This window comes from Mauremys reevesii, linkage group 2 (assembly GCF_016161935.1).
Source record: "Mauremys reevesii isolate NIE-2019 linkage group 2, ASM1616193v1, whole genome shotgun sequence".
NCBI classification, from domain to species: domain Eukaryota; kingdom Metazoa; phylum Chordata; order Testudines; family Geoemydidae; genus Mauremys; species Mauremys reevesii.
Window position 1 is genome coordinate 247,880,934 of NC_052624.1, and position 14,186 is coordinate 247,895,119.

The 14,186-nt window shown below is 40.8% G+C and overlaps 1 protein-coding gene across 2 annotated transcripts in view; it reads left to right on the top strand.

Annotated features, from left to right (window-relative positions):
- The window catches only part of MTDH (metadherin), a 52,384-nt gene that overhangs the window by 34,841 nt on the left and 3,357 nt on the right, over positions 1 to 14,186 (top strand). For both annotated transcript variants that reach the window (XM_039524366.1, XM_039524365.1), the window contains 3 exons: positions 1,983 to 2,110; positions 2,864 to 2,983; positions 6,861 to 6,980. In XM_039524366.1, the coding sequence (XP_039380300.1) occupies positions 1,983 to 2,110; positions 2,864 to 2,983; positions 6,861 to 6,980 (368 nt within the window). The remainder of the gene's footprint in view (positions 1 to 1,982; positions 2,111 to 2,863; positions 2,984 to 6,860; positions 6,981 to 14,186) is intronic.

Below are 14,186 nucleotides of genomic sequence, written 5' to 3' on the forward strand. Positions count from 1 at the left end.
TATAAGGTGCCACAGATCTCTTTGCCACTTACTCTCTTGTTTAAGATATGTTCACATTAAGCTGCTTAATATTTATGGATGTTTATTTCCATGGTCAAATCTAAGCAGATAACTTTCCATATCAATCTAGTGCATATCCATTGGCTGATTAGTCTAGGATACAGCTATAGTGTTACTGGCTAGTAAGTTTTATCCTGTCAACTATATACTACTGTATAATTTATTAAACAATTACTAAATTGCTTGTAGAAAGATAGTATCTTTAAGAGCAGCGAGGAAGTAATATATGAAAATAGTGTAGATTGTGTATGACCAGTTTGACACAACTAGTCCAGCACTCAGTCTTGTTTCATCCGATTTAATAATACAAACTTGTTTTTTTTATAGCTCTTAGAATCATCTTAGGGTCAGTCACTTGTCTGAATTCTAAAGGGTATAGTTATCCAAATTCCTGAGCATGTTGAGCCAGTGGGAATGTTTATGCTTACATAGTTTAATAATGTCATGGATATCAAGTAACTGAAATACAAATGTGAGAGAAGTGGGAAACATAAGCATACATATTTGTGTACATTATCCCCTGTTTCAGGTTGGATACAAATAAAAGTACTCAGATGCAGAGGTAGCTCCAGATTGGATAGAAAAGAAAGGACAACTTTGGGATCTTCAAGTGAGAAGCCAGTATTTTGCTAAGCATTTTAGATGTTAGGCTATAATTGGACCATATCAGTCTGTCTTACTACCTTGTACACTAACTTCACCCCAGGGTGGGAGGGAATTCAGTTTTGGCAGTATTTTAAATGATTGGAGAAGTCAATGCATGGAGAAAAGGGATGCAAATATAAATATTCTGAATTCAGACTATTCATCATTGGTAAACAAGGTTTTTGTGTCCCCCTCCTCCTCCTCTCCCCTTCCCCCCCCCCCCTTCTCCCTTTACATTAATTTCTTTAGTCTCTTCTCATATTTATGGTACATAGCATAAGATGTTAACTTTGAAACCAACTTGTCACTCTGTACAAGAGTGTTTCTACCTTTCTTCATAATTCGCTCTAATCAGTATTTCTACTCTATGAAATATGAATTGACTTATTAAATCTGTCACATTCATCAGTGACAACATATTTGCACAGTCTTCAGTGAAATAAACAACCTAATGGAAAAATGGGGCAAAGACCTGCAAAACTTGAAGAAAAATACAGTATGCAAAAACTCAGTAAATCAACTTTTAAGTTCAAGATTGAAAACAAATCAACAGAATGCATTTATATACCAGTCTGTTTACAAAGAGTTACCTTGACTGCTCATACCATGGTTTGAAGAACTGGGCTAACTGTTGAAAATGAGAACTAATATCCTTTTTGTACCAATTTATGCAATAAAGTATCTTTCTTCCAGGATCTTAATTTGTCGGTAAATGTGGATACAGTTTATAAAGAATTCATATTGATAGCAATTTTGGCCAAGAAAATTAATTTTCCAGAAATTTAAATCTTTGTGGACTTTTAGTATTTTGTACTGTTGTTGAAGTAACAGTATTGCCCATCTAGAAAAAAAATCACTTTAGAAATTTAAAATATTACAGTATTTTAAATATTTAAATTGGTTCCATTGCAGGATCTCAAAGCAATTAGGTCTTATTTTTTGGTACTGTATGACTAGCCACCAATTCAGTTGCTTTATCAGCAGTTTCCCTGTTAAATGGAAGCTATGTAATTAATTACAAGTAAATGTATTCTATTTGGTGTTCTGTTTTACCTACTTCAAGCCCTCATCAAGCATCTTCCACTTATTAATAAAAAAATAAACCTATAGCATTAAAAATAATAATGAGTATTTGTACTATCTTAACAGCAAAAGAATTTAGAGTTTATTACAGGATTGACTTTTGAAGTGCTTTTGGCATTTTTCTGAAAACTGGCAATTGTATTGTAGAGTAAGTAGGTTTTCCTGAAACTGTCATTATTTTTTAACCTTCGTAGATGGTCTTTCGTCTGCTGATCCTAGCTCTGATTGGAATGCACCAGCAGAAGAGTGGGGGAACTGGGTAGATGAAGAAAAAGCTTCTTCTGTTCCACAGCCTGAGGAACCATTATCTGACGTTCAGAAGGTAGATAACCTAACTTATTGCATACAAAATTTCCTACCTTATCCTTTACTACCTTTTTTGGATTATAGTAGTGCATGGTAGCAATAAACAGGCAATTTAATTCCCACATTACATTCACTTTTCACTGAACATATATAGTGGTGCTGTTATTGTTACAAACATAAAAGCACAACAGTCAAGCAGGAAAACATTTAATGTGTCACTCCTCATTGCCCAAATTAGGATTGGTATGGGGCAGCAATTCCTTGAAATGAACATTTTTCTAAGTGCTTGCATTTTGTTCTGCAGCACTTGCATGCAATTGCAGGTGGATGAAACTTTTTCAAGGGATCTTTAATATAGCTTATCATAGCACTGGCTCTACCGCCAGTAGGTTCTGGAGTAATTTACAAAGGAAGGGATAGAAGTAGAGTGCTCACTGTAGACTAAAAATGTCGAGCTATTGTGCTAATATTGAGAGGAAAGCTCACAGTGCCTACCATGACTTTGGTATTTTGATTATGCAAAGCAAATATGTCGTCATCTTTGGCCATTTGCCATTCAAGTTGCTGTTGACAGTGTTGCTAAATAGCATGAAAAGAATGTTTTCTATTACCAAAATACTCCTAATTTTACGTGGCCATTTTCAGCTTTAAGAATTTAAGTACAAACGATACAAAGGATTGACATGCATACCATCTTTAGAAGGTCAGCGAAAAGCAGTGAGAAATTATATACTTACTTTGGACTCAGTCTTGTACTTCTAATACTCAGGCTTCAGATGATGAAAGAGAAAAAGCAGAGCCAACTCTCCAGAGCTGTAGTAGTGGCAAATCCAAGAAGAAGAAGAAGAAGAAAAAGAAGCAAGGTGAAGAAGCTAGCTCTCCTGCACAGGTAAAATAAAATAAGATCTCTTTAAAATTAATTGTAAAAGATGCACTTGATTTTTTTCAATACTTTTGAATTATATTCCATTTCTGCTTGTCAAGAATGAATGTGATTCTTCAAATACTTGACTGATGCCAGTTATAAATAGCTGCCTGACTCTCTTGGTGAACATAATTCAAAAAATTGAATCATGTTCATCAGATTCATTCAATGTCAAATATTTCATTGTTGATCAACAGAAAAATCATGAAACATGAGGGAAAATTTGGGTGTTCTTCCCAAACCAGTTCAGTTTCGCTTATCCTAAACTATTTATCAGCAGTCGGGGATGGGCCATATGTGATTATAGGCCACCTCATCATGCAGTTCCCTCTATAAAGCTAAGTCTTGAAACAAGTTAGTCTTTTTGCCCCTACTGCTCCCCTTGTAAGGCTGTTTCAGAGTTTGTCTTCTAATGGTTAGAACATTTGATTTCAAACCCACATTTTTTCCTTTGGATTGAGCAAATTTGAGTATGTATTAATGAGTCAGTGATAGATTGTATTTCAGAATGTTTCAGTGAATTGTTCCACTTTGAATTCATCTTCTGAAACATGGTACACCAGAATTGCACATAGTACTCCAGATGAGGTAATAACACTTCCCTGTCTCTAGTGTAAATACTTCTCCTGATGCATCCTAGATTGCATTAGCCTTTTTCTCTGTTGCTTCCAACTGATATGTCCCCAATTTATAGCAAAAAAATTTTGTAGTTCGTCCCTAAGTGCATGACGTTGCACTTTGCACTATTACGTTTTGTTTTACTCCATTTCTATTACTCCAGTTTTCAAGGTCATCCAGGTCTTCCTGTATGATATGCCAGTCTTCTTTCATATTGACAGTACTTCCCTACTTTGTGTCATCTGCAAATTTTATTAGCACGCTCCCACTCTTTGTGCCAAGGTCATTAATGAAAATGTTAAATAAAATTGTCCCAAGACCGATCCCTGAGGAACTCCACTAGTAGTCTCCATCCAGCCTGGTAATTCACCTTTCAGCTTGACCCATGGTAGTCTCCCCTCTAACCAGTTTGTTACTCACCTTTCTGTTCTCATTAATTGCCATCATCCCATTTAACTACTGATTTCCCATGTGGAAGTGTATAAAATACTTTACTGAAATCCAGGTAGATTAAATCTGCATTTCCTTTGTCTAGAAAATTGGTTATTTTCTCAAAGAAAGAGATCAGGTTGGTTTAGCATGATCTGCTTTTTGTAAAACCATGTTGTATTTTATCCCAGTTACCATTTATCTTTACTCTCTCTCTCAAAATTTGTTCTAAGACCTTACAAACATCTGTCAGGGATGGTCTAGATAATACTTAGTCCTGCCATGAGTGCAGGGGACTGGACTAGATGACCTCTCGAGGTCCCTTCCTATGATTCTATGATACAATTGAGGTCAAACTAATGGGCCTGTCGTTTCCCAGATCATTTTTGTTCCTTTCTTAAATACAGGTACAATATGAGTGAGCTGGAAGTTCTTTTGGCAGACTCTTATACCATATACCCTAATGATATGGTGGTGATGTGACTTTATCTAAACTCTTACCTAAGATTGTGATTTAGCTTGATTTTTGTATGAAATTCTAAGTCTCCAGGAATCATAACTTCCTAGGAGAAGCTACACTCGATCTCAGCAAGCTAGGTCTGGACAAGATGTTAGTTACTACCTGGGCAGGAGTAAGAGTTCCTTAGGTCACCTCAGTAGTTTATAGTATTTGCAAAGATAGAGGTGAAACTCTTGTGCTATCTAGTGCTACTAGTGTTCCCAGACAGGGTGAGCTCATTCTACTGGGAGAGTAACTACTTTAGCTGCTTGTCCTCAAATGTGTATCAAATGCAGGGCTGCTTTTCACAGTTCAGTTTAGACTTTTTACAAATCATTACTGTCTCAAATCTGGAGTCATACTGGATGTTTTTTGGAGGAAAGCAGTCCTTCAGTGGGGTTTTTTGTTTTGTTTTGTTTTTGTGTTTTTGTTTGTTTTTTTTAAATTGGTCTCACTCCTTGGGACTGTTACTACTTGCCAGTCACTTACAGTGAGACTCTGCAGAGGCAGTTTCCTAAAGAGAAATTTAACCAGTAACTGAGATTTGTAACTAATGCCTTTGGAGAGAGGGAGAGGCACTGTAGATTTACAGTATCTTACTTGTGGTAAAGAAAAAATGAGGGTTCTAAAGAAGCAGAGCTTCTAAAATCACAGCTTGGAATGCTCAAATTCCACACTCAGTGTTTGTGAGTTTGTGTCTCTTCTGTATAAAGGCCTGTGGCTTGAAAGAAACAACTCCTCCAACAGGGATCTGCAGAGGCAATATATTCTGAATTTCAGGTACTATAGTTACATGTAACCTACCCGTCAATTATCCTGTCAAATTGATTCCTATCCAAAGAATCAAGTGCTAGCTACACGCTAGTATCTCTAATTTCATTTAATTTTGCATCTCCAGATGTTTCATAAAGTTCTTGTTTAATACTTTTAGTTCTGATTCTCAGTTTAAGAAAACTACCTTTTTTGGATTAGTATATCAGCATAAATGTACAAAAGGTGAGAATAACTTCTTACCATCCACAGAGCTTATAAACAGTATTAAAAAACCTAAATTGCTTAAATCTCTTGCTTGATGGGTGCATATAGAACTGTCAATATGAGAGCCTGTTGTAAGGTTAGATTGCTATTGCACTAGGACAAACTAGTTTACAGTTTAAATCCAGAACACTAAAGTAGGTCTGACAGCGATTTTCTGATCTGAAAAGTGATTGTGTACAGATGGGAACTTCTTATTCAGTGGCTATACTTCCAGTGTGGTCAGTCATATCTGCTGATTTGAGTGACCAAAAAGAAGTAATTTTTAGTTAACAGACGTCAAAGGCAGTTTAAAAAAAAAAAGCTGAATTCTATTCCTCCTCGTTCACCAACAGAATTGTTACAGTCTGATTGGTTCCATCTGTGCAAGCCGAAGGGAGTGTGTGGAGAAGGGATGGTCCAGTGTTTAGGGCATAGCTTTGGTCTTGGGACATTTGGGTTCAATTTCCTGCTCTGCCACAGACTTTGTGAGACCTTGGGCAAATCACTAGGCCTCTGTGCCTCAGTTTCCCCCATCTGTAAAATGGGGATAAAAGTACTTTCTTAATTTACATAGGTGATGTGAGGATAAATACATAAAGATTATGAGGTGTTCAGATAACGTGGTGGTTGGGGCTATATAAACACCTAAAATAAAATAATTTCTCTGTAGACCTAATTTGAAGACAGTAGAATTGCATATACATCACTGAGGGCGTAGCTTTTTCTGCATAACCTTCATTAATAGTTTTGATGTATGAAATAAGCTGAGTTCAGGTTTAGTCTGCCGGGCTCATGGTAAGAAATGTCTTTTTACTTGTAAACTGAGCATGGAATTAACAAATATCAAACCCTAAATGACAATTTTACACAATCAGTTTTCAGAATAGAACTTCACTTTAAATTTCACACACGCTTCCATTTTACATATTCTCACACACTTTGTACATACATTGGAAGTGCTTCATAATTTAAAACACTTAATTATTTTGTTTGTGATAAGTAATTGACTTGTATAGGTTGTTGCTTTCAGGACATGACTGATTTATCTTGCCTCAGTAGATATTTTGGTGTTACATTCTAGAAACTATTTGTAATAATCCTGGCCTGTACTGCATGTCCAGTTGTATTAATCTAATACTTTCTTTACATGCTTACTTCTCTTAACATCATTCATGCAACCTAGTTGAGTTAGTATCACAGCAGAACCAAGACTTAACAGGAAAAGGATAAATGGAATTCTTCTGCAGGTGTTGGCTCATTCCCTTCTTTTTTCTGTAGGATGCTGAAGACCTGGATAGAGAGGTTGGAGAGGAATTCCAGGAGGATACTGCAAAAGCTCAACCACAACAGGAAATAGCTTTTTCTTTAAAGACCATAAGCACTAGTGAACCAGCTGAGGTATGACATTTTAAAAAATGTTGTAGTTCCTATTTTGAAATACTCAAGATGAAAAACTGTATTGAAACATTTTATTGACTTGTCTACATCCTTAACATTACCATCACTTCAGGCTATGTGCTTGGAACGTTGATTAGGTGCACTTCTGCCTCCTTAATTTAAAGGGCACGTCTGCTGACTCAGTAGACCTTTACCCGGTGTTTATTGTTCAAGAAAGCAAATATAACTGAATAAAGTCTGATTGCATTAACTGGGGGTTTACAAAGTAATAAATCAGACCTGATATAAGAATGGGAGTGAAACCTGGATTATATTGTATTCTGGCATCCACATTAACAGAATTGTTAAATTTCAGTTACAAAATCTTTATTCTGGCTCTCTCAGTGAGCTGTGTTGGCCCTTCAGATTCCAGTGTTGGTAGATAGAAAAAACATCTTTAGACTTTTAAACTAAATTTGATATGGGGAAGTAACTGAAACAAATAAGATTCATTTTTGAAATCTGTACTTTCAGGGAATTTAATCTTGTATCTATTACATAATCAATCTTAAAATGCACTCCCATCTCCAGAATTGAAAAATTGGAGGAAATTTGCATGTGGAAGTTCCATGTAACAGGTGTGAAAAGAACTTTGTGTCATCTAAGTCTGTAAATGCTCTGGCAGCGAGTTTCATCTCTTTGAAACAGCAAGAGATCTTTTGGTTGTGGGGGAAGAGAGGAGAAAGGAGGCAGACTGCCCCCCTTCTTTCTCCAAGCAGCAGGATCTTTAGCTATTGTCACTGAATGATGCACTCATCCTCCAGCACAGGATCTCTGCTTCTGGTAGTAGGCTAGAATCATGTTCAGTGTAGATGGCATTTATATATAAACTGAAAACATCAGGCACGCTTTACAAAATTGTGTTACACATAAATGAAATATTATTTAAATGTTAAGTAGGCTACTACAACTATGTAGTAATGTTGGTTTTGTCAATTTCTGTTAGTAAAAGATTCTTGTAGTTATGTAATGGCTAAAACTATAAAAGTCACTGAGACTGCTGTTTGGGTGGTACAGTTTCTTCTGATGGGTATAGGTTTCCACTAAGGCATGTAAAATTATAAATTTTTTTAAAAACATTCCTCTGACAAATACAAAACGTCATTGATTTACCACAGATAACAAGGTCTAAATTTCAAATAGTTATTTATTAGAATAACTTTGTAGCAAAGATCACAGATCACCCAAAGGAAACAGATATAGTAAGATTTTTATAAAGAATCTGATTTTTTTTATGATTTATATTTTATGTGAAAATAAAATTCTGAAAATTATATTCAGGCACTAGAGCTACCTAAAATATCATCCTTTTAGTCATCCAGCCTCCCACCTGAAGTGCAACACACCATTCAGGATCTTCCGTTTGACAGCCAGGGCCTGTTCGCTGAGCAAACTGACTCTCGTCTGCATACCCTGAAAGACACAAGGAACACCATAAAATCCTTGGGCATGCATACCCCGGCAACTCAAAGAAAGCCATTTAAGCCTCAGCCCCCGCAACACCGCCCTTTCCCGCCTAGACCTAGGCAGGACTTCTCCGAAGTAAGTACCCACGTCGTAGACCATCATGCCCTCCTTTGGAACAGAGCCAGGGCCAATCCAAGCGCCTCCCCCCCGGGCCCTAAGTGCCCATTTTGAAGGTGCGCTTGAGGATGGACTACCAGTGTAAAACCCGGCCAGCTATCCCTTCCTGAACCATCTATCCTGTTTCTACCATGCTGTTGGGTCCTTCGCATGATAGAGGCGGGATATTCTATCCACTTCCGATCTATCGCCCCTCCCACCCTCCTTCCCTGTCCCTCTTCAGGGACCCTTCTCATGAGCAACTTCTGTACCTCCTGGATGAGGCACTCCTCGCCCTAAGAGCAGTGGAGGAAGCCCCTCAAGAGCTCAGGGGCAAGGGTTTCTATTCGTGCTACTTCCTCGTTCCCAAGGCAGAAGGAGTCTTAAGGCCCATTCTGGAGCTCAGGGAGCTCAACAAGCACATTGTCAACCTGAAGTTCCACATGGTCTCCTTGGCCACGATCATCCCCTCTCTGGTCCCAGGAGACTGGTATGCCACCCTTGATATGAAAGACGCCTACTTTCACATCTCAATCGCCCCGTCCCACAGACGTTTTCTCTGGTTCATGGTGCACAAGACTACCAGTTCACAGCCCCTTGCATCTTTACCACGTGCATGGCAGTCATGGCAGCTTTTCTTCACCATCATCACGATCACGTGGTCCCGTACCTCGATGTCTGGCTTATTCGGGGTTGATCTCGCCAGCAAGTCCAGTCTCAGGTGCAGTTGGTCATGGACACATTCGACTGCTTGGGCACCATGCTGAACACCAGCAAATCCGTACTCTCACCAACCCAGATGATAGAGTTTATCGGAGCAGTCTTAGACACGAGCCAAGCTTGGGCTTTCCTCCCAGAGGCCCGGCATCTAGCTCTAACAAACATAATCACCAACCTCTGCAGGTTCCCCACCACCACGGCGAGGCAGTGTCTCAAGCTGCTGGGTCACATGGCATCCTGCATCTATGTAGTGCAACATGCCAGATTGTCTCAGACCCCTACAGACGTGGTTGGCGTCTGTATATCGACCGGGCCACGACAACCTAGATATGGTGCTTACAGTCCTGAGCCCCACACTCGACTCCCTGCGCTGGTGGCTGGACCCTCAAACGGTAGGTACTGGGGTCCCGTTTCATCCTCCTCAACCCACCCTGACTCTGGTCACAGATGCATCCGTGCTAGGCTGGGGGGCTCATCTCAAAGACCTGACAACGCTGGGTCTGTGGCAGGAAAACGAGCTAACTCTCCAGATCAGTATCAAGGAACTCAGGGTGATCCATCTTGCATGCCAAGCGTTCCTTCCCCACCTATGAGACCATTGCGTGGAAGTTCTGACAAACAACACCACGGCCATGTTTTATCCGAACAGACAAGGCAGAGCCCGGTCATCGCCGCTCTGCCATGAAGCCCTTCTTCTGTGGGAATTCTGATTAGCCCACTCCATCACTCTTCAAGCTTCGTACCGGCTGGGTGTTCAAAACGTGCTGGTGGACAGCTTGAGCGGACGCTTCCTCACGCACGAATGGTCGATTCACTCGGAAGTCATCTACTCGATCTTCCTCACCTGGGGGTTTCCCCGAATTGACCTGTTCGCTTTGTGGACCAATAGGAAATGCCCAGCCTTCTGCTCCTTCAGGGATCACAGTCCGGGCCCGATCAGGGACGCTTTCCTGATCTTGTGGTCGAGCCAGCTTCTCTACGCCTTTCTGCCATTTCCGTTGATACCCAAAGTACTTCTCAAGGTCCGCAGGGACAAGGCGGATGTCTTACTGGTGGCCCCTGCCTGGGCCTGCCAGTACTGGTATCCCACCCTGTTGGATCTATCGATATGGGCACCCCAACATCATCCTCTCAGTCCCGACCTCATCTCACAGAGCCAAGGTTGTCTCCTACACTCGGACCTTCAGTCGCTCTATCTTATGGCCTGGAGGATCTGTGGTTAAACCAGGCTGAGCGCGCTTGCTCAGACTCGGTACGGTGCGTACTCCTGGAAAGCCGTAAACCCTTTACAAGACTCACTTATGAAGCTAAATGGAAAAGGTTTTCCACCTGGTGTGCCCAGTGGCAGGTATCCCCGCTCCAAGCTCCGATACCCTGCATCCTGGACTACTTGATGCACTTGAAAGACCAACATCTAGCCTTCAGTTCCCTTAAGGTTCACCTCACGGCCATTTCAGCATTCCATCCAGGAGCGGCGGGACGCTCAGTGTTTGCACACCCGGTCGTGTGGCACTTCCTGAAAGGTTTGGAAAAGATCCATCCCCCGATGAAACCTCCTGTGCCAGCCTGGGACCTGAACTTGGTTCTCTCCTGTCTGATGGGGTCTCCTTTCAAGCCACTGGCTTCCTGTTCACTCCTCTACCTTTCCTGGAAGGCCGCCTTTCTGGTGGCCATTACTTTGGCATGCCGGGTTTCCGAGCTATGAGCGCTCACATGTGAACCACTTTATACTATCTTACACAAGGATAAAGTTCAGCTAAGGCTTCGCCCAGCCTCCCTGCCGAAAGTGGTATCTCGTTTCCATGTAAGCCAGGACATTTTCCTGCTGGTTTTCTACCCGAAACTGCATGCCAACCTTCGGGAGCAGTGTTTTCCTTTACTGGACATTAGAAGAGCTCTCGCCTTCTATATAGACCGCACAAGGTCATTCCATAAGACGACCCAGCTGTTCGTCGCCATTGCGGAACGGATGAAGGGCACTCTGGTCTTTGCCCAGCGGATATCTTCATGGATTACCGCATGTATCTGTATTTGCTACAGTCTGGCAAAAGTCCCTCTGCCTGCTGTTATGGCTCACCCCACAAGGGCTCAGGCATCGTCTATGGCCTTTCTGGCAAATGTGCCCCTTCAGGATATCTGCAGGGCTACCACATGGGTCTCAGTGCATACCTTCACGTCACACTACGCCATAGTCCAGCAATTCCGCGATGACGCGGCCTTTGGTAGGGCTATTCTTCAGTCTGCACTACCTTGACTCCGACCACTCCTCCGAGGTAAGGCTTGGGAGTCACCTAACTGGAATTGATATGAGAAAGCACTCGAAGAAGGAAAAACAGTTACTCACCTCTTTGTAACTGTTGTTCTTCGAGATGAGTTGCTCATATCTATTCCATTTCCCCCACACACACACACCTTCCTCTCTGTCGGTGTAGCCAGCAAGAAGGAACTGAAGGGGGGTCAGGACGGCAGAGCCTTATATAGAGCGCCATATCGGTGCCACTCCAGGGGGCTCCACAGCTGGCCCGATGGGTAGCTGCTAGGGAAAGGTTTTCCGACTTCCGTGCTCCCGGCATGCGCACACACCTAACTGGAATAGATATGAGCAACACATCTCAAAGAACAACAGTTACAAAGAGGTGAGTAACTGTTTTATAAGTGTGGCTGACTATCCGTGATGGACAGCAATGTCCTTGCTGAATGATACTGTTGTCCAAGTAATAACGAGGTTGCTTTTTCAGTTGAGAATAGGTGAGTCTGCTGTAGACTTGCCATGCTTATCCTTGGTTGGAGGGTACTGAAGGTAATCTTGTACTCTTATTCATCTTCACCTAGGGGTGGGGAAGGCATACAGAAGAATGGATTGCAGTATCAGTATGCTGATGCTACATAACTATCCCATTTTATTAACTCATTCTTGACTGTCATCCAGTGAGCAGACTTTCTAAGTAACTCTTATTATGATGAGAAAACTGGTTAAAACTCTACCCAAAAGAAGACTGAGGGTAGTGATTATGGTTTTAATTAGTTTGACAGATGTGCCTGTCTTTTCTGGAGACCACGGAGGGTGTTGGCAAAATAGGTCAGAGAATAGACAACCCTCCTGCTTTCTGAGCCCCTGGACATACTGTTGTGGTTATTACCATCTGACAAGTCCCTGTCTGCAAGGCTGACCTGCCTCCACCATCCACAACTTTGTGAAATCTAGACTAGATTACTAGATGCTCCATAGTTTGGCTTCCTTTTAAATTGTTTTACAACAAGCTGCAAAATGTGGCCTCTTAGGATACATCTACACAGCAAAAAAGACCTGTGGCAGTGAGTCTGAGTCTGGGTCAACAGACTCGGGCTTTTGCTGCAGGGCTAAAAATAGCAGTTTAGACATTAAGGATTGAGCTGGAGATGGCTCCAAGACTCTCCCCACTCACTGAATTTCAGAGCCCAGGCTGCACCTAAAGTGTCTACATCGCTAGTTTTAGCCCTGCAGCACAAGCCAAAGTCTATTGACTTTGGCTCTGCTGGAGGTGTGTTTTGCTATGTAGATGTACCCTTACTTGCTACTCACGATAGCAAATGAAATTGAGTCAGTTGTGCTCATCCTTTGGGACCTGCTCTAACTCATGGCATTCTACCGGATTCAATTGTATATGAAGACTTCCATAACTGAGAAATTATTCTTGGCTATGTGGGTATTTCTTGTAAGAGTTTATTATAAGGTTCCCATAAAGTTTTTTTATTATACGGTGCCCAGATGTCATGACTGGGTACAATATAAATCAGTAGATATAAAATCTAAGCCCTTTGTACTTGAGTAGTACACAGGGCTTATGATCTTGGTTTATGATCTTGCCTGTCCATTACAATCAGTTTTTGTCCCTAGACTCAGTCATCGTGGGGCTGAAGGCAGACCTTTTCTCAGTACTCTGACACTTGCCTTGGTAGCGTCAAGTCCAAGCTGCTTTAGCCTATCTGTAACCACTTTTTATAGAGACCCTACATTGTCTTTTCATCTGTTACCCATTCTCTCCCCTACTCCTGTGGATTTAAGTCCTTTTTAGTCAAGTGGTTTACCCTGCAAGTTGGAGTTTTTTCTTGTGCCATAGTCCTTTTTGTTCTGGCTGGTGTTTGGGGTGGCTACCTTTCTGATTTTTGTGTTTTGGCTTGTGTTTTATTGTGCTTGAATCCAGATAAGAAGTGCCATACAAATAGGTTACATAAAACGGTTTTACTTAAAATACAAGTGCTGCCTGCAATATTTGAACATGTGTATCTCCAAAAAAACATGCAGTAATTGAATTTGCTTTTTTGAAATACTATAAATGTAGCTAATGGGATAACGCTATAAAGTATCTTTCTGTTAGGCTATTATACAGTGGTCACCATTAAAATCTTACAAATTTTGCAAGTATGTAATGTTGTTGTAGTACTACTAGTAGTATATGACTACTACTGGACAGACATGGTATTGTGAATACTTAAGCAACATTAACTAGACACTTTCTGATTACTGTAGAATGTGTGATCTTATGAACCTTGTAGTAATTGGAGTTATGTGTAGTCCTGCTTAAATGATCGATTGTATTACTATGAAATAAAAAGTATATAATACTTCACAGTGCACTACGCAGCTGTAATAAATACATTCCTGTAAACTAGATCAAATTCTTTCTATCCTTTTGGATTATTTTTCCTTTCTCTTCTCCCCAGTTACTTTGACTAGAGGAATGAAATGCCCTAGTAGCCCTGTAAACATTTATTCAAACTAATTCAGTTTTTTCACTAGAGGGCAGCCATGATCTTATGACTCTGTTGGTAAAATTTGACAAGGCATTGATCGTAGTTTAGATTTGTTTTCAGTATTATCCTTTCAGAAGACCTGTAAGTATT